General features: G+C 37.2%; 1 protein-coding gene and 1 long non-coding RNA gene across 5 annotated transcripts in view; one reads left to right on the top strand and one right to left on the bottom strand.

Annotated features, from left to right (window-relative positions):
- LOC105297118 overlaps positions 1 to 26,669 on the top strand; it is a 74,097-nt gene that overhangs the window by 45,592 nt on the left and 1,836 nt on the right. The window lies entirely within an intron of this gene.
- EIF2B3 (eukaryotic translation initiation factor 2B subunit gamma) overlaps positions 1 to 26,669 on the bottom strand; it is a 97,497-nt gene that overhangs the window by 22,399 nt on the left and 48,429 nt on the right. For 2 of the 3 annotated variants that reach the window (XM_011367573.1, XM_011367572.2), the window contains exon 6: positions 7,465 to 7,554. The exons of the other annotated variant lie outside the window; for it this stretch is intronic. In XM_011367573.1, the coding sequence (XP_011365875.1) occupies positions 7,465 to 7,554 (90 nt within the window). The remainder of the gene's footprint in view (positions 1 to 7,464; positions 7,555 to 26,669) is intronic. 3 annotated transcript variants of the gene reach the window in all.

Consider the following 26,669-nt stretch of genomic DNA (forward strand, 5'->3'; position numbering starts at 1 on the left):
GTGTAGATACCCTTTATCAGCTTAAGGAAGTTTTCTTTTATTCCTAACTTGGTAAGAGCCTTCATCAATGAATGGGTATTTAATTTTGTTAAAATTTTTTTTCCCCATCTATGGAGCACATCATATTTTTTCTCCTTTAATCTCTTATGGTGATGAATTTTTTTTTCTAACACTAACAAAATATTATTCAAAGACTGTACACGATTTCTACTCTCTATTCTCTCATAGTAGAGGGCCTATGGGTGATTCTTTTATTCTTTACACAAATTATCAAATTTTATAATTTTAGGCCATTCTTAAGTTTCTTGTTTCTCATTTTTTCTTAGTTTATATGGTACTACTCTCCTGGTTTGATTCAGATTCTGCATATTTAAAATCCATTCTAGTGACTAAGTACTGCCCATGTAGATTTTGTCCTCCCACCTACTTAAGAGTGAACTAGCTCACTCACATTACCACAGCTGTACTTATTCACCAATGGCTATTAAAAAATTTCCACAACAAAGTTAACTTCAATTTACTTTTATGTAATCAAATTAGTTTAGGACAGAACTTAAAGATCAATGTGTAAAAGAACTTCCAGAGGCAAAAAAAATATTCTTGCACTCTTTTCATATCACTCAGATACAAGCAGTAAGTAACGTTGCTCGAGAGCTTTGGAGCTTTTTTCGTCTTCACTTGGCCTTTTTTGGTCTCAGGAAACATAATGCTTCCTAGTGGGTACTAAGGATTTGGAGTCTAAATGACCTGGACTATGTAATGGGGAAGAAGGGACCTGATTCTTAGTACAGTGAGTATCTTTTGATTTATACCGAGCAAAGGAAATGAAAGCAGAGGGGCGAGAGACTGGCACCTAATTTTTAGTTAATTCTCTCTTACCCTGTGACCTTGGTAGAATTTTAAATCACTAATTAATTTATTTAGCATTTAACAAGCATCTATGAATATGCCAGTAACTGCACTAGGCCTTGGAAATATACTGTTTGTGACTTCGAAAATTCATAATCCAGTGGACAAGTTGTCTGATTATAGATTTAAGGAGAAAGGTAGAGGAGACAAGGCTTATTAGGTAGGTAAGGGAGGCAGACCATGGAAACCTTCTGTGGTAGTCTGCAAAGTCTGAACTGAGAAGCCAGTGGTAGTTTTTAAGCAGGAAAGAGACATAATCAGTTTTATTTCTTAGTAAGATAATTCTGGTAGCAGTGGAAATAGGCCTAGAATGAGGATAACGAAGAAGGCAGCAGTCTGGAATAAGAAGATGAAGTCAGGGAGACCAGTTACAAGACTATGAAAACAACCCTATAAACCTGATCCCTGCTGCATTCTTCCCACCCCCTTCCCCAGCCCCCATTCAAAGAAGCTCTGCAGGCTGACACAGGACCACACAGATGGAGTGTAAGTAGGAAAGGCAAGAGGCTGAGGAGGATAAGCAAAATTATGAACCCTGGAGCTACACAGTTCATGGTTTTTGTCATTTTTAAAGGATCAAGTCAAACATCTTTGAAAAATTCTGTGTAAGCTGGAAGCTCTTGTATTGAATTTCAATGTGATTTTTCTTCTGATCCTTTGATGGACATTAAAAATTTCCATATGAATACAAAGCATGAAACAACATTTACTCTTAGCTCTTTCTCTCCCCTTTTAATGCACCAAACCAGTGTGCGTAGCAAATGTTCCCTGGCCTCCTCATGGAAAGCAAGTCAGTTCCCTTTGAAGAAATGACAAAGCATGGACAGCTGGGGGATTTCAGAGCCACGATATTTACATTATGGACCAAACAACACTATCACTGCAAGAGGCAAGCAAACAAGCCTTGGCACACAGCCCCTTTAGGCAGAGTCCTTTAAGGAGACCAGACAGTGATTTTAAGAGAGCATATGAAGCAGTCCTGCCAGGTCCCACCTGCCTGTGCTGGCAGTCAGCATCAAGTCAATTCCCATAATGCAGTTGGCTTAGCAGCATAATGAAGGATGAAATTACTCTTCCTGTTTCATACTCAAAGTAGAGGCAGCTCAAAGCTGTGCCAAGAAGTAGGACTGGCCACTGCGAACCACTGTGAACATCCTGACCTTGGGGCTGAAAACCAGCAGCTGGATACACTGCCTTGGGCCTGGGCAACCTCACTTTCCCCCTTTCCTCTTATATATAGCCTTCCCAGAAACACCTGCCTCATGAAATTATAGGCTCCTAAGAAGAAAGAAATCACAAAGGAGAACAGACTTGACTAATTAGCTGTAAACAAACAACTCCACCAAATTAAAAAAACCCAAAAAATTGCTACAGATAGGACAAAAGATTAATATCCTTAATAGAGAAATAAATATAAATGTTCAAAATATATAAAAATATTTTTAAAGAAATAAAAATTAAAACAAGATGTAATTTCTCCCTTAATCAAATTAGAGGATTTAAAATACTTTTTCTCATTACTAGTAAGAGTGCTTTGAGACAGTTACTCTCATACAAAGGCAGTAGGAGTATAAACTGGTAAAATCTTTTCTGAAAAATAATTGTTAGATATTTGGTTGTTCTCTAGTTTTATAATAACATCAAAACATTTTGAATTAAAATGTTTAGAACATCTGTCAGACTGCATTCAGAAATGGATAAAAAACCTTCTAAAACATATGTATATCCTTTCATTTTCTAAAAAGCAAAAAATATAATATTATATTAAAAATTTACACTAATACTACAACTTGCTTTTTTTAGTAAACATATAGTTGCACAATACAGGTATACCATAATGTACCCTATTTAAATTGTTATAATTTTCCCCTTATGAACAATGCTGCAAAGAACATTTTGCAATGAATATTTCCAGACTTTTGAGTAAATATTTCTATGGGGTAGATTCTTTGAAGAGAAACTGCTGAGTCAAAGAATATAATTTTAAGTTTTGACAGATATTATCAACTGCGCCTCAAAAAGTTTATATAGAACAGTATGAGAATTTCCTTGCAGCTTTGCTACCTTTATCACAAAATTAAAAAATCTTTGCCAAATGACAAAGATTACATTCTAAAACTGTTTAATACACACTTTTTAAAATTTATGAGAACTGACATCTTTCATAAGTGTATATGCTTTTTCTATGAACCAACTACCTATAATTTTTGCCCATTTTTCTATTGAGTTATTTGTCTTTTCCTCATTAATTTAAAAGTTCTCTTTGTAATTTAAGGAAACTAGAGTTTGGGTTGTCCTGGAATTGCAAATCTCTCTTTCCCCATCCTGTCATGATTTTCAGACTATGTTTATTGGTTCCCCTTATACGGAACTTTAAAAATTATTAATCAAACTTAGCAATCCTCTTATTATTTTTTTCATGGCTCCTAAGATTTATGTGATGCTTAGAAAGCTTGGTCTAAGGTCACTTAATGATAGAAGCTAAGTGCCTTAGTGCACATGTAGACAAGCAGGCATTCAGCAAAAGATTTCAGCATGTAAGCCACACTGTGGCATTGCTCAAGCAACTCGCCATATTCTTGTTACCCTGGGCACTACTTCCTGGGCTCATGCATTACTTCAGCTGGTAAAATGCTTGAGACCTGGTAAAGCTGGTCAAATAGGTAATGATATGGTCAGATTTAAAATTTAGAAAGCCTTCTGGTTTTGTGGAAGGAGAGAGCCTGGAGGCAGACTAGCAAGTTAATAGATGATCTGAATGTTAGTTAAAAATCAAGATTGAAACAGTAAGTAAATACATTAGGTTACTGAATTCTGCCCAGTTTTAGTAATGGGTTTTGCCACTAAAGTTAATCTGAACCACTGATGTTAGCTCAGCCCCCGAACCCTTTAATCCCTTTCTCCTACCTACTGCTGTTAGAGTGTCTTTCTAAAGCAGAGCTTTATATACTATCAGACACTATCGTGCTGCCTAAAATGCCTTTTCTTCGTTTATTAGGACTGGGGATCTCTGACCCATTTTTTTCTTCTTGTCTCATAGTATAATTTTCTCAAGGTTACAGAGGACAATGACATGTAAGACTTTGTATTCGGCCTCCAACACAGCAATTATATTTGAGTATTTATTAAATATCTATTCCTTTGTGTTTTTCAAAAAAGTGTAGTAAATCCAACTCATTTTTAAAAACTTTTAAAATCAATTTTAAGAAATGTAATTTACGTATAATAAAAAAATATTTTAAACAGTTAGATGAGTTTTGTCAAATGTGTACTACTATAATCACTACCCAAAATCAATATAAAGAGTATTTCAACCACCCTCCCCAAATTCCCTTGTGCTTCCATTCTACTATATACTCTAATATGATTTATCACATTTCATTGTAACAATTTATTTGACCTGTCCCTCTTTCCCTAAAATATGAGCAACTTGAAGAAATTCTTTTTATAGTAACCACCTAGCAACACAGTACCTGACACATAGTAGGTGATCAGTTAAAAGTTAATCTGAATTCTTAACTTTGCACCAACTACTGCTCTAAGCTCTTTACAAGTGTTTTTCACAACTATCTTTACCAACAACTAATACCAATTATGGCTCAGGTATTATTATTCCTAATTTTCAGATGACATACAGAAAGGTAGACACCTATCCAAGGCCACACAGCTCATTTACTAAACTTCTTTTGTTATGGGGAGCGCAGATTTTTTCTCTTCACAGCTCTTCCTACAGCTTTTCTACTTAGTCAATTGCAGAAATTCTCATCTTTTTTCACTGCTGATGTACCAAATTACTTCTGCTATTTAACCATCACAGTATCTCCTTTCCTCCCACTTACCAAGCTTATCCTGAATGCCTTACTAATCCAGTTAGGTATTTAATCTCAAAGAATTTGAGTGGAAGAATTAATATGTAAATGACTAAAAAAGATACGGGGCAGAATATGTTAACTTCCATAGGTGAAAGATAACAAAGGATTGCTAAAGCAGTCCATTCCTGAAGTTGTGTCTCTCGTTTCATTTTTTCCTTTCCATCCCTAAAGGAGTCATTATTTTATAACCAGATAACTATAAATGACTTCTACTTACCTTGAAGGAGTGTCTTTCCCACCTAGAACTGTCTATGATTCTCTGCCAGGTGGCATCATTGTTCATTCCACATGGGACTATTCTGTTTAAAGATCTATAACTCCCTGATCAGCTTTCAGGTCTCTTATATGCTGCTTCCGACAACCTATTCAAACCCATCTCCCACAACTTTAGGACAAGACCTCTACTATTACAGCCAGGAATAAAAAGTCTCCCTCAAGTATCATTCTAATTTATCTTGCTATGTCTTTATATTTTTTTCTAATATTATTGAAATTTACCAATTTTTAGTATAATGCCTTTAACCCTAACTGCTCTGAGAAGTGAAGGACAGATGCGGGAAGAGATGAGGGTCTCTTTAAGAGATCTTGAGATGGGAAAGTAGTTGGAACAGAGGTGCTGTATCTCTCTATTGCAGTAGGCTCTGAGAAAGTCTCGTTTGGCAGAGCTTCTGGCCAGAAGCCACAGAATCACCAAATTCAGGCTTGTCCTCAAGGGACATACCACTGCACTACACTTGCCAGGTGTGGGAATAGCTAACTGGTGGTGGCCAAATGAGCTACAAAGGAGCTACAGCAGTCAGGATGCTGGTGTCATGGTATCAAGACACAAAAAGCCACAATCTCATTTGGTAGTATTAAGGAAGCATTGTCAGTTTGTTGTTGTTGTTGTTTTTTAGAGTTATAACAGTATTGAGGTATTTGTTTAAAAGATAAAAACACTGCTTATGTTTTAGAGATACATATTGAAATATTTACAGACAATTAGAACTGAAATAATTACAGATGAAATTATATCATAATGATTTGCTTTAAAATAATCTGGTGTGACAGTAGGGAGATGGATAGTGGCACATATAAAACAAGATTGGCCATGGATTGATAAGTGTTGAAGCTGTGTGATGGATCCATGGGAGTTCATTACATTATTTTCTCTACTTTTGTATTTGTGTGAAATTTTCCATAATAAAAAGTTAAAAAAAAGAATCATGATCTCTACTATTACATTTCCTCCCAGCACGTCAAGGGCAGAGCCTATGTGATAGGGTTTCATATTCATTTGGGGATAAAAAATAAATCCTTTCATGGCTTAGAGTTAACTTCATTTTTGGAATACAAATAGTCCAGACTGGTAACTGGAAAGCAAGTCTTGGATCACTCTCTAATCCCGGCAGTAAGTTTCCTTGCTATTTATTAAAATACAAAGTCTCTATAATCCACTGTGGAGCTTAGCCTTAAGTTCCGTCAGTGCAGGACCCATGTCTGCTTATTCACCATTGATCTTGCAGTTGTTCTAGAATAATGCCTGCCTGATAACAGATTCTTAATAAACATTTGTTGATGAAATGAAAAAACAGGATAATTAAGTCAGAAAAGAGGAGGGGGACAGTGTCCTGGGAGGGAAAATAGGGAAACCACAATCCCTTGGAAAGCTTTCCAGAGGAACAAATGATGTGTTTTACCATTGGCTCTACATGGGCCTTCTTGTAGGGAATTAGCATTGTTGTGCGGGATAAGGGTTAGGATGCTGCAAGAAATATCACACTGAGTAAGGAGGAACAATTCCCTTTTCCTTTAATGTTCCTCTATATATCCAAGTCCATCAGCTGAGGGCATGTTGGCATTTAAATTCAGGTTCTCCGACTCCCTTCCCCAGCTGGTCTGAGGGAACTTGCTGCTGTGGTGCCAGCCTGCTGTCCAGTCCACTAGTGTGATTCAAGGGAGAAACTTAATCAACAGCCATCAAGGAAGCTAGCTGCTCCTTTTCTTGGCCATGCTATTATTGAATCTTTTCCCACCTATTCCTCTAAGGACTCTATTAGCATTTCCTATCAAAAATCCCTGAGATCAATTACACAAGGAGGTTTTTGCTCTGGAACCCCAGGTCCTGTGACCTGCCAGACACAGTCTCTGTGAAATATTTAAACCCACACTTCTGTTCTCAAAGCAAGATCAGAAAAGTACCAAATTGTTTCTCTGCATTCACTAAAGTTCACTCAGTGAGATGGGCTTCTTTACCAAAATTGGAAGGAAACTTGATTTTCTTTTTTTCCTTCCTCTTGGGTTAGTCTGGCCCTTTGCTAAGACGACCCAACTATAGGATAATTATCTAAAGGAAGGACATCTGCTTGGAGACAAAATAGCACTCGAGCTGGGGAGCTCACCCTTGCAGAAGAAGGTAAGGAAAGTCTGGTACTGTGCAGAGATATCATAGATTATTATTAGTTTTATGAAAATATTTTTCTGGTTTATTATAACACAGACCCCAAAAATAGAAGCAGGGGACTCTGTGGTACAGACAAAATAACACTATGCTGATAATATGATTTCATTTCTAAAACAAAGGTGAAAATCAATTGTTATTTATATAAACTGGTTATCTAACATTACCAAGGTTTAAAACTGTTAACTAAGTCACATGGTAGCTTAAGCACTGTGGGTTTGACTCTACCTCCCTCTCTCTTACTCATTTTCCATTAGGAAGTCCACAACATATTTCTTCATGCAGTAGAGATGGGCATCCACAAGGCCTGTATGGAAACGTATTCTAGGGTGCCTGCAAAAAGAAAAGAGAGAAAGGGCTCACAATCAGGTAACATGGGTTCTGTCCTATTATTAGGTAGTAGGTAGGCATTAGAAAGTTTATAAGGGCCAGAGCCATGCTGCTTACACCCCACTCTGAGAAGATGAAGATGGTGAATTCTAGCTCTGATGCTACTACAGAAAAGGTCTTCGCTTTATAGAAACCCTATCTCACACTTTATGAAGCTTTAAGGCTTCTAAAGACATTAAACTAAAATCAATGAGCCATCAAATCACTGACAAGCCCCGTACTAACATTTTCCTGCTTCCTGTAGGACATTCTTTAGCCATGCTTTCCCCTAAGATTTGGCAGTATTACTCCATTTTCACAGAAGATGAAGTAAAATTCTCTGAATACTCCCTAACTCCCCGCTCTTACTTATTCATCAGGACTATCCCCATTTATACTTTCTCTAGGAAACATTCACTCAAGTTTGTGCTCCCACAATAATTACGCCCACCTCAATCAGATAACATACAGTAAGGTAATAGCCTATATACTCGTCTCTCTCCTACTAGACTAAAAGTTCCCCAAAGGCCGAGATTTACCTTTATAGCCTGAGCACTTAGCATCGAACCCCAAACAGAGTAAATGTTTAATATATAAACAAACAAATGAATAAATTAGGTCAAATTAGGGCATCTGCCTAGTTGCTGTCTATTTTAGTTTGCCATTTTGGTTTCAGTCTTAAGAAATGCTGTGTTTATAATGTCCAAGGTCATTTTATTTAATAAAAACAGCTAAGGAAGAAGAAGTAGGGTAGAAAAATGAAGATTCCAATCATAGCGTCCTGGTTGTCATTTTTCTTCTATTCTGTGTTACTTTGCTTTGATTGGCTTATAGTTTTAAGAAATATTATTCTCACAGGATCCAGAGACCCTAGAAGTAATTTATCAAACAAGGCGCACCACCCTGGGTTTCCACTCTTTTGGGAGAAGGGGAAACAAAATAAATGCTTCCAAGAGAGCAACAGAGGAGCCAGACTCAGTATCCCACACCATAACACACCCAACACGCAAGTCAATCAGTGAGGGACAAGAAGAAAGTAGAAGGTACTTCCAAATCCTCACTTTCTGAGATCCCTGAGTTCTAAGAAGTTCCTCAGAAAATAGAATTTTACACATGTGAATGTGGTTACCTTGTGATACCAGGGTTTCATCTGAAGTTCCCACCCTGATAATTCTCTCCCTTGATCTAACCAATTCAGAAAATTACATTCTCTTGTTTTGTACCTTCGTTTACAAATTTTTTGAATCATTCAACACACTCTACCTTTATTTATTTAATCCTCACAGCTACCTCATGAAGTAGATATATTAATTACTCTTATTTTTATAGCAGAAATCAACTTATATGGCCAGCAAAGTAAAAACTTAAAAGTATGACTACTTTCTAAACTGTTATCAATCCCTAGAATATATGACATTCATATAGCATTTTATAGTTTATAATTTTTCAACCTTTTACTCTCATCTCATAAAGTAGGTAAAACAAAAAAAAATTCTTCCATTAAAAAAAAATGTTCCAAAAATTTGGCTGGAATACTCAAGACTAGAGATTTAGCTACAAATTTGCAATACAATGAAGAAGCAGAGCTGGGCAATTCAGAGATTTATTTTTCCTTTCAGATTGAATTTATAGTGAATGTAAATCTTGGGACCGGGAAGCTAATGGCATTTAAGTTACCAAAAAGATGGTTTCCTTATTTCAATTTATTGTTTTTGATTGCTAGGAGAAATAAAGATCGATATTTTAAAATCGAACAAAATAAATGGACAAAACCAAAAAACCTAAAAGAGGCACCAGTAAAATATGGGTAGCTGGCTGATTATTCTGAGCCAGAGATGCTTTGGATTTGTATAACAAAGTAAGAAATCAAAAAATGGAGAGAATAAGACAATTAGAAACAGTTGTAATTTTATATTTTAAAAATAATGTAAAACATAATTTTCTGACCATAGAAAAATTCCATTACAATAAAAAATAAAATAACATGAAAAATTTGTGGGATTCCTTTCAATGATAAAATAAAAAGTTCAGAGAAATAGTATAAAAAATTTAATCTTCAAAGTCTATAAGATCATTGTAAAGTTCCCGCAGGTTTTTCTTCTCTTCATTTAACATAAAAAGAATTTTTAAAATGGCCTATTTTAAAAAGAAAAAAGAAAAAGAGTGAAGAAGAAAGAGAAAGATCTTAGAAAAGCGAAAACAAAATGGACAAAGATACAAAAGACTAGGAAACCTAGGACAATGTAAGCCATCAGGAACATAAAGAATATCTTTGGGTTATTTTTTCAGGCTTATTTTTAAAAGAGTAAGGTGTAGATTTTAGAATTTGAATTTGTACTGTTTAATATTTTTAGGGAAATAAAGGTTGTTTTTATGATCTTAAAAACAAGGATCTCAATTTTTGAAGCAAGTAACAAAACCAATAGGTGACAAAATTATAATAATTATTAACAACTCTTATTTATAATATTTTAGAATAAACAAGGAATGTATGTATGAAACAAATACTGGAAAAGAAAGATCCAAGGATAAGCATTTACCATTTAACCACAAAGATCAATGGTTTTTAAAGCATCTTCACTAAAGTCCTTAGTCTGTATACATAACAGACCTGTCTACACCTGCCCTCAGTTGCCAGATGGAGTTCTGGCTTTGACAGTCCTCACAACCAATGGCACGTGAGCACCCATGTCTGCATACTGCATTCCCCAAGTGAAGACTTCATTCTAAGCTCAGCCGGGGCAGACTTCTCAGGTGGCATGATATTTACCTGTCAGGCAATAGCCCCACAGCTTCCTTTCCCTCAAAGTCCAATATTTCTATCATCAATTTCACCGTATCCAAAGTTCTTTCCAAATTCTTTTATACACCTGCTTTCTTAAATATCTATTTCACTGACAAAGTTCCTTCAACTTCTAAGACCCTTGCAGTCTGACTACAGGTGAAGTGAGGTAGGTACAGAGTGTTGGCCTCACTGAGCCCCACTTAGCTCTAGAGAGGCAACTGTCTATCACATTTCTCACTTTGTTCTGCCCCTCTTATTTTGGCCTCCAGGTCTTTTGTCTACTCTTATCCTGCCTCCCATATCCTAGGTATTCTTTCCCAGGATCAGTGTGAGTCTACTCCTCCAAGAATCCTTCCTTTTCTACTCATTTAAAAATGTACTAAAACAGATGTCTCCTAGAATATGACTGGAAAAGACAGTATAAATTATGTACTCATGATTTTATCCACTTTGTTCTTTTCCAAATGCAGATAATGCAATCTAATGAGGATGAGAAAATTCCTTCTGAAAAATGATTTCTGAAAGTCAACACACTTAGGAATTTACCACTGCAAACATTCATTCTACAACATTTACTAACAGCCTAGTGATGACAACAGGCATTGTGCAAGATAAAGAGATGAACAAAACTGATCTGGTCTCTGCCACAATGTAGCTCATAGTCTATTAAGAGATGCAATTTCCTCTCAAAGCTCTTCAAAGAGAATTTCCTCCTCAAATCTTTTTCTTATTTTTATTATGGTAAAATATACATAACATAATATACATATTTTAACCATTTTCAAGTGTACAGTACTGTGGCATTAAGTACAATTACACTTCAGTGCAATCACAACCAACATCCACCTCCAGAACTTTTTCATCTTCTCCAAGTGAAATTCTGTACCCATTAAACAGTAATTCCCATTCATCTTCTTCCCCCCAGCCCCTTGCAACCACCATTCTACTTTACGTATTTATGAACCTGACAACAGGAGTCCTCCCTCATCTGCAGGGGATACATTCCAAGACTCCTGGTGGATGCTTGAAATTGGAGATAGCATAGAACCCTATATATACTTTTCCCCCTCTAGATACATACCTATGATAAAGTTTAACTTATAAATTAGGCACAGTAAGAGATTAACAACTACTAAAAAAATTATAATAATATACTGTAATAAGTTATATGAAAAATGTAGTGGACAATTTGGTGACAGACAGAGGGGAGGGGGGTTGGGGAGCTGGGAGAATAGGGTGAAGGGTTAAAGAAGTACAAGTTAGTAGCTGATGGATGGTCACGGGGATGGGGAGCACGGCACAGGGAATGCAGTTAGCATTAATGTACTGGCTAGGTAGCAAACCAGAGGAGAGAAGGAGCAATGAGGGGGATCGTTTTATAAACTATATAAATGTCTAACCAATGTACTGTATACTTGAAACTAATTAAAATAAATAAATTTTTAAAAAAGTTATGTGAATGTGGTCTGTTTCATCAAACTAGCATAACTTTCTTTTCCTTCCTCACAATTTCACAGACAGAAGATTCATTGTTACTGTAGATCTTAGCAACCTCAGCATACAATTGTTTTTCTTTCCTTATTGAGAACTTTCACTTTTTCACTTAAAGGAAGCACTTTACGGCTTTTCTTTGGCTTATCTGAATTTCTAGCATCACTATTCTTGTGCTTTGGGACCATTATTAAGTAAAATAAGGGTTACTTGAACATAGGCCATGCAATACTGTCACAGTCCGGCTGGCACCGAGACGGGTAGCGTACACAATGTGGGTGTGCTGGACAAAGGGATGATTTACCTTCTGGGCAGGATGGAGTGGAACGGTGCAGATTTCATCAGAATGGCATGCAATTTAAACTTATTAACTGTTTATTTCTGGAATTTTCCATTTAATATTTTCCCACCGCGGCTGACCGTGGATAACCGAAACTACAGAAAGTGAAACTGTGGATAAGGCAGCAGGAGGGTACTGTACCGCATTTTGTTTATCCATTCTTCTGTCTACAGACACTTGGGTTGCTTCCTAATTTTGGCTATTGTGAATAATGCTGCAATGAACATGAGTATACGAATATCAATTTAAATCTCTGCTTTCACACACACATTTCTCAAAATTTTTTATTAAGGAAAAACATCAATCACACAAAATCAGAGAAAAACATAATAAATTCTCATGCACCATCAGGTAGCTTCAACAACCATCAACATTTTCCAACCTTAAAGTTTTTTTTTTTTTGCTGTAGTATTCATTATGGGTTGAATTGACCCCCTCCCCTCCAAAGACCTTGAAGTCCTAACCCCCAGTACCTGTGAATGTTACCTTATCTGGAAATAGGGTCTTTGCAGAAGATCAAGTCAAAAGAGGTCATTGGGGAGACTCTCATCCAATGTGACTGGTGTCCTCATAGAAGGGGAAATTTGAACACAGAGATAGACATACATAACGGGAAGACACAGGTAGAATGCCATCTACAAGCCAAGGATGCCTGAGGTTACCAAAAGCTAGGAGAGAGGCATGGAACGAAGTCTCTCTAAAAACCCTCAGAAGAAACCAACCCTGCCAACACCCTGATTTTGGACTTCTAGCCTTCAGAACTATAAGACAATACATTTCTATTGGCAGTTTGTGGTATTTTGTTATGGCAGCCCTAGCAAACTAACATAGTATTTTAAAGCAAATTCCAGACATAAAGTCATTTTACTTGTAAATACTTCAGTATGTGTGATATGCATTTCTAACTGATAAGGACTTTAATATAATCACTATGTTATTACCACACCTAATAAAATTATCAACAATTTCATAATGTCATCTTATATCCAATCCATATTCAGATTTGTCTGTCTTTTTACAGTTAGTCTGAATTAGGGGTCAGTCAAACTCTCACACTGCATTTGGTTACTTCATTAAAAATAATTCTATAAAAGTTTCTCTTCCTTATTCCTCTTCCAAGCCATTATTATTAGAAGGGGTCGCCTGTCTTATAGAACACTCTATTTGGCTGATTGTTTTGTAGGAGTGTCTTTGTATAATTTGTATAACATAAAAGTCACCTGTATTAGGTGTATAATTGAATGGTTTTTAGAAAATTTACAGAGCTTTTAAAATCATCACCACAATCCAGTTATAGAATAAAATCTTACATGATTTGCAACCAGTCAATCCCCCTTCTGATCTTTGATTTCAGGCAATCACTAATCTGCCTCCTTTCTCTATAAGTTTGCCTTTTCTGGTTTTTGTTTTTTTGATTATAGCCATTCTAGTGGATATAAAGTGGCATCTCGCTGTGGTTTAAATTTGCATTTACTTAGTGACTAATGATGTTGAAAATCTTTTCATGTACTCGTTAGCCATTTGTTTATCTTCTTTGGTGAAATGCCTATTTAACTCTTTGGCCCATTTTGAAATTGGGTTGTTTGTCATCTTTAAGTTGTCAGAGTTCTTATCTTTTTATTTTTGTCACCATTTTCTTAATGGTATCTTTTGAGGTTTGAAGATTTTAATTCTGATTGATTGATAATCAATTGAAAAAATTGATAAATTTTTTCTTTTATAGAGTATGTTTTTACTGTTGTATTTAAGAATTCTTTGCTTAACCCAAGTTCATGAAGGTTTTCTGCTGTTTTCTTCTAAAATTTTTGTAGTTTTAGTTCTTACATTAGGTCTAAAATCCATTTTCATTTTTATGTATGGGATAAGGTAAGGGTCTAAATTAGTCTTTTTGCATGTGAATATCTAATTGTTCCAGCACCATCAGTGTAAAAGACTATCCTTTGCTCATTGAATTGCCTTGACATCCCTGCTGAAACTCAACTGATCATAAAGGTAAGGGTTTATTTTTGGGCTCTCAATTCTGTTCCACCAATCTATGTTTATCCTCATGCCAGTACCATACTGTCTCAATTATTGTAGCTTTATAGTAAGTTCTGAATCTGGGAAGTGTAAGTTCTTCAACTTTTTGTTCTTTTTCATAATTGTTTTGGTTATTCTGATCCTTTGTATTTTCATATAACTTATAAGATAACTTGTCAATTTCTACAAAAACTCCACTAAAATTCTGATAGGGTTTGTATTAAATCTACAGATCAGTGTGGGGAGAACTGTCACCTTAACAATATTGAGTCTTCCAATCCAGAAACATGGAATGTGTCTTCATATATTTAAATTTTTATTTAATCTCTCTCAGCAATGTTTATAGTTTAGTATATAAGTCTCCTATTAAATTTACTCCTAAGTATTTTATTCTTTTTGATGTTATTATAAATGCAATTATTTTCTTATCATTTCTTTTTTAGAGTGTTCTTTGTCAGTATATTTATCTAATATCCTGTAACCTTGCTGAACTCTTATTAAGTCTAGAAGTTCCGTGCATTCTTTGGGATTTTCTACATGCAGGCATACAGGATCATGCTGTCTATGGATAAAGAAAGTTTTATTTCTTACTTTTCAATCTGGATGCCTTTTATTTCTTTTTCTTTCCTGAATGAACTGGCTATAACCTCTACTACAATGTTGAATAGAAGCAGCCAAAGAAGACATCCTTGCCTTGTTCCCATCTTTGGGGAAAACCTTCAGTCTTTTACTATTACATATAATGTTATCTTTTAAGTTTTTTGTAGATGCCTTTTATCAGGCTGAGGAGTTTCCCTTCTATTCCTAATTTGTTGGCAGTTTTAACATGAGTGCTAGATTTGTCTTTTTTTTTTTGTCTATTGAGATAATCATGTGGCTTTTATCTTTTTATCTATTAATATATTGCATTAATTGATTTTCAGATGTTAAACCAGCCTTGCATCCCTGGGATAAATCTCACTCATGGTATATATGTTGCTGGATTCAATTTGCTAATATTTTTTTGAGTGTTTTTTTTACTTATATTCATGAAGGATTATTGGTCTTGTGTTTTCTTGGTCTAGCTTTGGTATCAGTTATATTGGTCTCATAGAATAAGTTGGGAAGTGTTTCCTCCTCTTTCAGTTTCTGGAAGACTTTGTGAAGAATTGGTATTATTCTTTAAATGTTTGATAGAATTAACTAAAGATACCATCTGGACCTTGGCTTTTCTTTGCTGAATGAGTTTCAATTACTAATTTGATTTAATTATTTGTTATAGGTCTACTCAGATTTTCTATTTCCACCTGAGTCAGTTAGGATGTAGCACATCTCTGTGGCTCAGACTATACCACACTGATTAGTCCAGGGCTCTCCTATGCTCTAAACACTTATCTGTTCTTAGTATATCACTATGTGTGCACCTTAACCCAACACTTTAATTGATTATAGTTACTTATGAGAAGGAAGGATGGGAACCAACATTTGTTGAATAGTTCTGATGTGCTAGGCATTATGCAATGTGCTTTCACATATACTGATTTTTATAACATCTGTGTTCATTTTAGCATATGTCCTGCCACACTGAGCACATCTGTCTTCATTGTTCAGGCTCAGGTTAAGTAACTTTTCTAGGACACGAAGGTATATAATAGTGGTATTGGGATTAAAACCTACAAATGTGTGGCTAAAACTTACTTCATAAGGTCTCTCAAGCAACTTCTTTCTTTTTTCCACATAAAACTTTAGGATTTCTACGTAGATGAGGCCCTGATCTAAACAGTCTCACATCTAAATTCAGAGCAAAGAAGATAGAATGTTTGGTTGGGATCAAAAGCTCTGTTTTTGTACTTGCTCCCTTGCTGAATATTCTAGTTAGTTTATTAACCACTAGTATCATTCAAAAAGGAATTTGCTAAGGAATGGGGTTCTGAGCATTGACCTAAGACAAGCCTGAGGAACTCTTTATGATCCTGCTTCCGGGTTTCCTCACGTATTCTTGGAGAGCAGGAAAGCAGATATTAAGAAATGTTCCCAAAGAAGCAACTGCCTGCTTTGGGCAAATTATTTTTAAACGTCAGGGAGTTCAGGTACAAAGCCGTACCTGTGTTTCAATATTTATTTACCCAAAATTTCTCCTAATAGTAACAACTTGAAGTACTGTGTCAGGGACAAAGCTTTGATATCTCTAGGGAAACTGTAGGAAAGACTACCACACAGACACTGGTCTTCAGGATTATACGAGACTGCAGACTTAAGATTTTTCTCAGCTATGCTTAATTTCAAAGAAAACTGAACATAGAGCTATGTGTATCACCAACATTGTACAAAACAAAACATCTGCAGGACTACAGAGCTCAGGAGTAAAAAAGCAATTCAGAAAGGCAGCCCAGTAAAAAGGAAGCATGTCCATGAAAGGTGAGATACTTAACAACAGTGACTCTAAAAAAAAGTCTGAGTCCTTTCACCTAATAACAAGATCTGTAATCTCCCTGCCCCCCACCCTACTATCTCAAGGGATTTCAGACTCTCATTTCCTTCAAATCTACAGAATGAAGACAAAGGTCCCTAGGCTCTGGGTAATGCCAAATGTTCTTGGGGCTGCTCCCTTCTTCCCCATCCCCTAAATCATCATGTGTACGGGAGGAAATGAGTTGTTTTTATTCTGCTTGTTGTAATAAGTTATAGCAAAGGCCAACTGGGAATTCTATTCCCTGACATGCTCACAGTACAACGTTCATTTCCTAGAATAGTGATTAGAAAATGTTGATAGGCAGATAAAGAAGCAGTTTATGGTAGTTGCATGTTTAAAAATTGAAATTTATCTAGACACCCATGTGGACACACTATTAAGAATTTCAGCGCTGCTGTGAATGGGACCTGAAAGATTTCTAGCCGAGTGAGAGAACCAGTCAGTGTGTGTATGCTGAGACACTCCACAGTGACCAGTGAAGGAAAGAAAGCCTCCACTAACCTAAACTGAGTACATCCATAGTTTATATGGCTGCACAGAATGACTTTTTTTCCAAACCAAACTGAGTTCAAAGTTTGTGGATAAGAGAATAGCAAGGAATGAGAACAGAATTAGGAAAACTCAGTTGAATAAAAACAAAATACAAAAGAAACTTAACTGTAACATAAGCTCCTATTTACATATATATAATGTTAACAGGTAAAGGGAATGTCATGGATGGCTCCTGAATTCAGATGCAAGGGGAACTGGAGCTTCAAACAATGACCCATAAGAACCAGAAACAATTCCAATGAGGATGATTTAGCCATCCTGAAGTATGCAACAATATAAACAACCTCCTTCAATCACTTTCCACTTTATTTGGCAATCTTAAACATGTTCCAGTAAAGAAGCATCTTCCCTCCCACTAGATGAGCTAATTCCCTACTGCCTAATCATTACAATTTAAAAGAAACTGGAGACCAAGGTATGCTTGATATAACCAAGATCGCCCAGAAGTACAGGAAAGAAAATGACCCATGAAGCATGGCTGCTATCTACAATTCTAACGAGAAAGATCTAGGGGCAAGCACCTGTTGCATAACTACCTGGTAGTTGTTTTACAAAAAGGCACCTTCCATACCACCTCAAATGCCTGTTCTTGATGGTACTGTAAATGGCAGGAATGATAGGCTGTTGGTTGTTAGGAGTGCAATGTGGAGTTACCAAACCAAGGTCTGCCTATGCAGCAGAATGGGCTATGGCAGCACTGGCATTCAGGCCTTCTCTGAGAAAAGCAGCTGTCCTGAAGTAAAAGCCCTGGACTCAAAGCCGCACACAGAGAGAGACTGCCAGAGTTGAAGGAGCTCTTAAGAGTTCCAAGTACCACTCCTCATTGTACTGATGGAAAACAGAAGAAATCACCTCACTCCTCTAGCTGACAGTCCCCTAGCCTACATTTACTGAATATCTACTATATGCCGGGCACTTGGGATAGAGTGGTGAACGAAATGGATATGACTCCTGCATGAAGGTTCTAGTTTAATGGAAAATAAATTATTCCAAGTGTGCAATAACTGTGAAAGACAAGCACAGAATGCTATAAAAGCATATAACAGGGGAACTCGCTCCGGCTGGAAGATGATGGGAAGCTTTCCTTTAAGTTTAGACTTGAAGGAAGAGTAGGGGTTAGCCAGGTGAAAGGGGTAGAGAAACTGAGATGGGCATGCTGGGCAGAGAAAATAGTAGGTGCCAGGACCTTGAGGCATATTGATGAGTGCGAGGAAATTACCGACACCCAGTACTGATAAAACACAGAACGCAAGATGGGGGAGATGTACAAGATGAGGCTGGAGAGGTTTGAGGCTATGTCAAAGATTCTCAAGTTGAAATGCAGCTTGGTGTGGTAAAGAGCAATGGACTGAGTCAGGGCTCCAGTTCTGGCCTGGCTACTAAATATGGCAGTGTTTCTTCAAGCTAGTTTCCTTGTTATAAAAAGAAGTATGTGCTTCAGTGAGTCCTAGAGTTTTGTGCTTCAGGAACTGTTAAGGGAAGCCTGAACCAGAATAACCCCATGTTCTATGTTTTTATATCTCAGGTTTCTATATAAGAGTTCACTAACACGAAAAGTTCCACTCTCTTAAAAGAAAGTCAGAAAATAACTGCAATTTTTAGTCTTAGATAATATATTCATTAATTTTATTTGACAATCGCTTCTCGGCCTTTTGGCTAAGATCAAGTATATTTTATTCAACAAATGTGAAGATCTTCATATTACTGACCTGTTGCAGAGTTATTAGGATGATCAGAAATTACTTGAAGTCATATTAGGCACTTATTAAATGATAACTATTATAATTATGGGCTAAGTACTCTGCTTGGTATCAGCGACTCAGAGTTGAAATAAACAGATGTTGCCCTTAGGAGCTCACAACCTAGTGGGGAAGACTATATACTAGAAAACATTTTATAGTATACTGTGGTATACATAATAATGTAGAGACCTAGTACAGAAAAGGATGCAATGAGATATCTAAGGGAGAAAGCATAGGATAAGGTTTCTCAGGGGTCACAAAGCTTGGGTTGGTTCTAAAAGACAAGGAGAAATTTGCTAGGCAGTCAAAGCGCGAAAAGGATATTTCAGATTGAGGAACTAGTGTACACAAAGGTAAACAGGTATGAAAAAAAAAATCACAGGATACAATGGTAAAGGTTAACACTGGAGAGGCAGCCAGGGGCCATATCATGGAAAGCCTTCTAGGATGCTTAGATATCAAGGTAAAGAATTGGGATTTTGTCTCTTGAGTGACGGAAAACCATGGAAACTTATTGTTTAAAGGAAATATATTCATGGTGCTGCATAAGATGTTTCAGTCAACAACACACCGCATACACAATGGTGTTTCCATAAGACTATAATGGAGCTAAAAAATTCCTATGGCCTAGTGATGTCGTAGCCATCATATGGTCTTTGCACAACACATTACTCACATGTTTGCGATGATCCTGGTGTAAACAAACTACTGTGCTTCCAGTCGTATAAAAGTAAACACAAACAATTATGTACAGTATGTAATACTTGATAATGATAATAAATGACCATGTTACTGGTTTCTGTATTTACTGTACTATGCTTTTTGTTATTATTTTAGTGTACTTTCTACATTTTTATAAAAAAAGTCTGCTATAAAACAGTACGCCATGTTACACTAGCAGCAGCCTCACACATTTTCTGCTTACTGTGTCTCTTGACTGCACTGTTTTCTCTTGTGCTTGATATAAACTCATGTTGTTTTGTACAGTAACATGCTGTACAGGCTTGAAGCCTAGAAGCAATAGGCTATATTCATATAACCTAGGTGTGTAGTAGGCTATACCATCCAGGTTTTGTGTAAGTGCACTGTATGATGTTCACACAATGTAACCATCACCTAACTACACATTTCTTAGAATGTATCCCCGTCATTAAGCAGTGCATTAACTGTACTAACTTAGCTGAGCTGGAATTACACACACACACACACACACACACACACACACACACACTATCACATAGACTGATGAGAACCACAGGTCTAACATTAACACAGGAGTCAGCAAAGCCTTCCTAGGCAGAATCACACTGCTATGCACCCTCCCTGTCATCCCAACCCGGAATGCTGGAACCTTCTGAGGCCTGGAACACCCCTCATGCTTCATACAAGGTGCTCTAGATAGCAATCTACACAGCCCCACTGACAAAGGGCTCCTACTCAAAGACAAGCCCAGGAAAGAGAGTTATCTCTCTCAAGTTATTCTTCCAAGCTGACTGGTCCATTATATTTGAAGAATTTTATTTAAAAAAATTACCACCTGCTATAGAAACTGGATGAAAACTGACATATTAATTTGTACTCCACTCAGTCCCACTGGCCTAGCTAATATGACCTTTCAGCAGGTCTCCCTTTCAGTTCTCAATTCTTTCAGGAACACAAAGTAATGTTCCTACTGTCTTCAGGTCCAGTTCCAAGCTGGTCAGGTAGGTGGCCAGAGGCAAAGGCTCAATGAAGGATCACTTAGGCGTTCATTCCCCAACGTTTGGTTCCAGCTCTTGCATGGCTAAAGTCATATCAAACTCAAGATATTATAAGACAACCTGCTAGGGCACTCCCCACACTTAGGGGTTGAACAGCTGGGGAAATAAATTTCTCCTGAGTGCCAGATATGTGCTAGGCACTGAACTATATTGGATAATAACAATGACTGAAACAAAGCTCTGATCTAGTAATCACTTCATTGTTTGTAAACCTCTGAAGATTCCCCTTTGCTTATACTAAACCTTTCATATTATACTCTGTGCCTCAGAGAAACTGAGTAACTCTGTTACTTTTCCTGTGCCTTTGTTCCTGCAGTTCCTTCTCAAATGCCTGCCTCTACCCATGTGCATTCAGAACTCCCAACACGTAAAAATCTTTAAAGCTCCAGCTTCATATGTCATTTTCTCCTTAAAAATTTCCCTGATTCTAACCTAGTGAGATTTTTTTTTCCTTTTTAAATACTTACAGAATTTCTTCAGAAAACCTCTTACAGTACTCATGTTCTATTCTACATTGTGTATATCTATCACCTCTTTCAAGGAAGGAGGATTTGAGACTTGATCGTCACATAAGCATAGTGTCCACAGTACTGCCTTATGTGGCAGGCACTAAACAATACCTACTGAATATCCTAAAAGAGTATATATTTCAATAAGAGGTATAGACCCATCAGAAACACATATTAGGAGACTTTAGCAGGGTCCTGATGAGTCTGGGTATACTTCAGGATATTCCTGATAGGTCTAGGAGAGCTGGCAAGCTTAGGCGCACAGTAGGGAGTGAGAAGACAGAGGTAGAAATGGGACAAACCACTGAACGAGACGGTTAGCCCCACTCTGACAGTGAGGCCTCCTACAGCCAGAGTAGCAGCTATTATCCAGCTGGGTGAGGATCCCCCCACAAAATAACTCCCACAGTAGCATTAGAGAGACATGTTGTACCCTGAGGGACTGCCTAACGTGAAATATGGCTCATGTAACCTTAAAAGGTTCTCAGTTTCTCTCAAATTAAAAAATCCTTTTCCTCCTCTAGTCCTATCTCTCTCCTATCCTTCACAGCGAAAGTTCTCAAAAGAATGCTCCAACTTGCTATCATCATTCATCATCTTCCACTCTAGCCACTTTAAAAAGGTCACTAATGACTTCCATTTTGGCAAAATACAGTGAACATTTTTAAATTATCATCTTACCTAACTGTGCAACCACATTCAACACTACTGCTACTTCCTCCTTCCGGCTTCTGCGACATTATGTTCTCTTGGTTTTCCTTTTCTCTCTCTCTCTGCTTTAAGTTTCCTTTGGAAGCTCATCATCTTCTAGCTGGCTCAGCCTGTTCCTAACCCTCTTTTCTTCTCATTCTATGTTCTCTAAGTGACTTCAACCATGTTCACGTCTTCAGTCACTATCTATATGTCAATGATTACAAATTTTTATCTTAGGCATAGTCCTAGCCTCCCTCTCAGCTCCAATTACATATAGGAAACTTCCTACTGACATCTTTACCTAGATGTCTTAAAAGCACCTGAAATTCAGCATATCCCACACTGAACTTTGGATCTCACCTTCACAGACAGTGTTCCCTATCTTATTATCTATCCTGTTGCTCAAACCAGAAATCTGAGTCATTCTGACACCTTTCTACATCTCATCCTAAGGTTCAATCATATACCAAGTCCTCAGATTTTACCTACTAAATCCTTCTGTAATTTATCCACTTTTCTCCATTCCCACTTTTAATACCCTAGTCCAAGTTACAATTATTTCTCACCTGGATTACTACAATACTCTCCCTTACCTGGTCTCTCTACCTCTTCTCTTACCCAACTCTAGCCCATTCTCCACATTATAATCAGAGACATCTTTTCAAAAGGCAAATCTGATCATGTCATTCACCTGCTTAAAACTCTTCGGTAGTTAGGACTGTGTTAAATAATTTTCAAAAATGGCCATGATTATTCCCCTCCCTGTACCCACATCCCTCTGTAAAGTGACTTTGCAGCTCCTCCTATCAAAAGGTAGAGCTTATTTTCCCACCTCATGAATCTGGGCTGGCCTTGACATTGCTTTAACCAAAAGAATGTGGTAGGAATGATGCTGTTTCAGCCCGTTCTCCAATATACAAAATTAAAAGGTCTCACTTGGCTCTGCCCATAAAAACTCCATGCCAAGGTATATTCAAACAGAAGGTGACACTCTGGCTCCATTAATGTCTTCTTCCAACAAACTTATTGGGTTCCTACTATATATGTTAGGTCATGCATTAAATCCTAGGGTTACAAAGACAAATAAAACACAATCGCTATCCTCGCATAACTCATAATCCAGAGCAATAAAGGGTTATAGATGTTATCTAGAAATCTCTACAGTATACAAGAGAGCACAAAGGAAGAAGGGTCAATTCTGCCTAGTGCGAAGAGAGTCCAAAAAAGTTTCACAGAGAAGTGCTATATGAGCTGAGTCTTGAAAGAAGAATAGGCATTTAGCCAGGGAGAGAAGGGTAACTTTAGTTGAAGGAGTACTAGGAATGGTGAAAATAAAAGTACAGAGGTGTAAAAAAGAATGTAGAAGTCAGAGAACTATAAGCAACTCTCCATAGCTATATGGCAGAGTGATGAGTATGGGGTTGTACTGGTGAAATGGTAATATATAAGGCTGGAGGGGTAAGCATGGTTAGATGACTGAGGGCCTTAGGAATTTGTGCTTTATCCTAAAGCAATGTGTTTACAGGTGTAGGAGAAAGAAGTAGTAGCAAGCAAAGCAGAAAATTCGGGAAAAACTGATGGAGCAAATTTCCAGGGGAGGCAAAGGAAAATGGGGTAAAAGATATAAGTGAAGGAACTGGTCCTAAATAGGAGGATGGAATCTTCTTTCTGTAGGGCTAGAGAAAAGGAAATGAAAGTGGGTCTGGGTAAAGATAAAATCATGAGTATGGGGTAGTATGCCAGGGAAATCAATATCTGTTAGCTAGGAGTTTCTTGCAGGAGGAGGAGGCAGGTTCATTTTCTGAAACAGGAAAGTGGTGATGTTTGAGAACAGCTGCTGAGAGAAATGGAAAGGTGGTCCCAGGGCAGGTGTAAAATTGCAGGGTGGTCTGAGGGATCAGCTAAGATTGGAGCCATGAACTTATAGTGATGCCAATTTACAACACTGCATAATATTTCTCCTGAAGACTTTAATAGAACAGATGTAGAAGTAGACAAAGTAGATGTCAGAGTAATGCAAAGTTGAAGGTTCTGAGGGCAGATACAGCAAAAGGAAAATGAGTGAGGATATGGAAGGAAATGCCTGAGGTAATGTGCCATAGGGTCTAGACTGGATGAAGAAAAAATGAAGGAGAGAAAGAGGAGGGAGAAAAGGGTGGTCAGGGGCTGAAAGATATAATGAAACTGAACTCATTATATCTAGGAAACAGGATTCTAGGTAAAATGGCAGATTAAACACAGGCATTAACCCTTATTCCTTTTGAATGCTCATTAAAGTGACAGTAAAGGGTTTTGTTATTGTTTCTTAAAAGGCATAACTCTGAAGCACTAATATTAGGAAAAGAGAGGACAGTAACAAAATTTTTAAAGCTAGAAAGGATAGTGGTAACAGATTTAGTATATCTAAGAAAGCTGAAATCTAAACCAGCTATAGGGAAAGCTGAGTACTGCAGAAGCCCTTAAATGATCAGGAATCGGCTTAAGGATGCTGACATGGAAGTTCTTTTACAAAGAGCCTCTATATGTCTTTATAGAAGTGAGAGTTAAGAGTAAGAATAAAAGTCTCATTGCCTATGCTGGACAAGATACATTGGGAAAGGTTCTTGACCTTGACTTCCACACATCTCTCTGTACTCCCTCTCAGTAAAAACTGCAAAATTAGAGAAGTACCTTATTAATGGCTGGTTTGCAGCAGTAAGGATACTAATTTGGATAAAGAGTATTTCAAGACTTTCCATATCACTGGGAAAATAAGAATGTAAACCCATTTCCCATCATCTGTGATCCCCAAAAGACAGATCTAGCTGTGATCTTCAAGGTTTAAGTCCTTATCTTGCCAAAGGTAAATGTCTAAACTTTCCAAGATTAACATGTGAACATTTTATTCCATTGTAAAGATAACTTTTAGAAGCTTGTTTTAATATTTTCATTACCCTTCCGGTAAAAAACCTTGACAAGTATTCAAAAGAAAACAACATAACACTGGAGAAAAGCTACATGATTTTCTTATTAAATACTTGGCACAAATATCTTTTACTTATGAATTATTAAAAACACATGTCTTTCAGAAACACAACAGGAATTTTAGAGCTGTGTCTGTGGGGGGGTGGTCTTTAAAGAACTAAACCAATTTTAGTTGGGAAAACTAAGGCTTAGAGAAGCAAAGTAATTTGCTCAAGGTGATATAGCTGGTTGTCTCAAGACTAAATTCTAAATTCTCTGGTCTTGAATTTCCAGTACCATGCTCTTTCTACCAGCAGCATTCTTTCCTACTATGTATAATGTGTCTCCAATGCGATTCAGTAATGAATCGATTTAACATGTGGGAGAGGTGTTGTGCTTTCTCTGAATGCACTGAGGTAGTAAGAATCTGGAGTAAAGTTACCAGCACTACCTGCTGACTGCACAGCTCTGTACCAGGACTCCCACTCCAACAAGCGTCTTACACCATCTCACTTTCCAGGACCAAATATGCCTGAGGCCCAAAGAAACAGAACATTCTCTTACAATCAGGCAAACACTTCATGCTCTCTCAGAAGGAACGTACAGACAGGATGTATATTCCCTCATCACTGTCCCTTTCTCCAACAATCAGTACAAAAGTAAGAAAACTTTAAAACAAGAGTTTTCTGACTCTCCCAGATGTATACACAAAGGCCTTTTCTAAGATAACTTTTGTGTTTGCCCTTTAGGAATTAGCCCCCGCCTTTGGAAATACAGTTTTTAAAAAAATATAGGAAGTATTATATTCTCATATTCAAAAGTGCTTGAAAATCTGAATCTAATTAGTTTTTCTCACCATCTCACTGAGGCCAGGAGGAGCACAATGCCCCAGAGGGTCATAGGAATGAGGGGGAAGAACATTTTACTGCTCATTTAACCAGCCAGCTGCCCTATTACAACTACGTAGACTCCAAAGATCCTGAACCACTGGGGTGTAGATTGCAAGTTAGAAGAATGGAGGAAAAAACCTGCCAACAACCAAAAATGAGTCTTAGGAAATGTTAGAAGATTTGGTCTTAATAGCCCCAGTGCTTACCCAAGGCCCCCAGCTCAATAGCTCTGAGGGGAAAATACACCTCCTTTTGCTCTGTATTTTTACCTTACCTCTGGCTATGTCCATCTTCTTTGCTCTCATCATGTCCAAACCTTGCTCTTTTGGGCAGGGTCCACTGGGACTAAGGCATTTATTAATAGTCCACTATATGGAGCCATAAGCTAGCTAGCCATAAGCTAACCAGGGAGGTTAAAAAGAAAGCAGGAGACAATCTCCACCCTCTAGCTGTAACTATATAAATAAATGACTAGCTTCTAAGAACTTAATGTCTAAGCCTGCCTATGCTAATATAGAGCAAAGCATGAACATTAGTACTTGATGGATGTATAAATGAGTAAGGTCCCTTGTTTCACATAATAATAGATAATCACAATTAGTTCTTCTTTCTGCATATCAAAGGACACGATCCCTTTACCCTTTGAAGTCTTGTGTGTGAATCTAGCAATACAACACTGCAATACTTTTCAAGTCTTATATTTTAAATCTATCTTGCATACTGCTATCAGATTATCCTTCCAGAATTCTGAACATGAGCCATCACTTCCCTCTTTAAAAATTCCCCAGTATTCAAGGCCCTCTTTTTTTGTACTGACTTAATTTTCCAGTCTTTTCCCCTAGTTCTCCCCAAGAGGGAACTTCTATTTGGGCCAAACTGTTCTGCAACAAGTCTCAAACACTC

The sequence above is a fragment of the Pteropus vampyrus genome, unplaced genomic scaffold, assembly GCF_000151845.1.
Source record: "Pteropus vampyrus isolate Shadow unplaced genomic scaffold, Pvam_2.0 Scaffold135, whole genome shotgun sequence".
Taxonomy (NCBI): domain Eukaryota; kingdom Metazoa; phylum Chordata; class Mammalia; order Chiroptera; family Pteropodidae; genus Pteropus; species Pteropus vampyrus.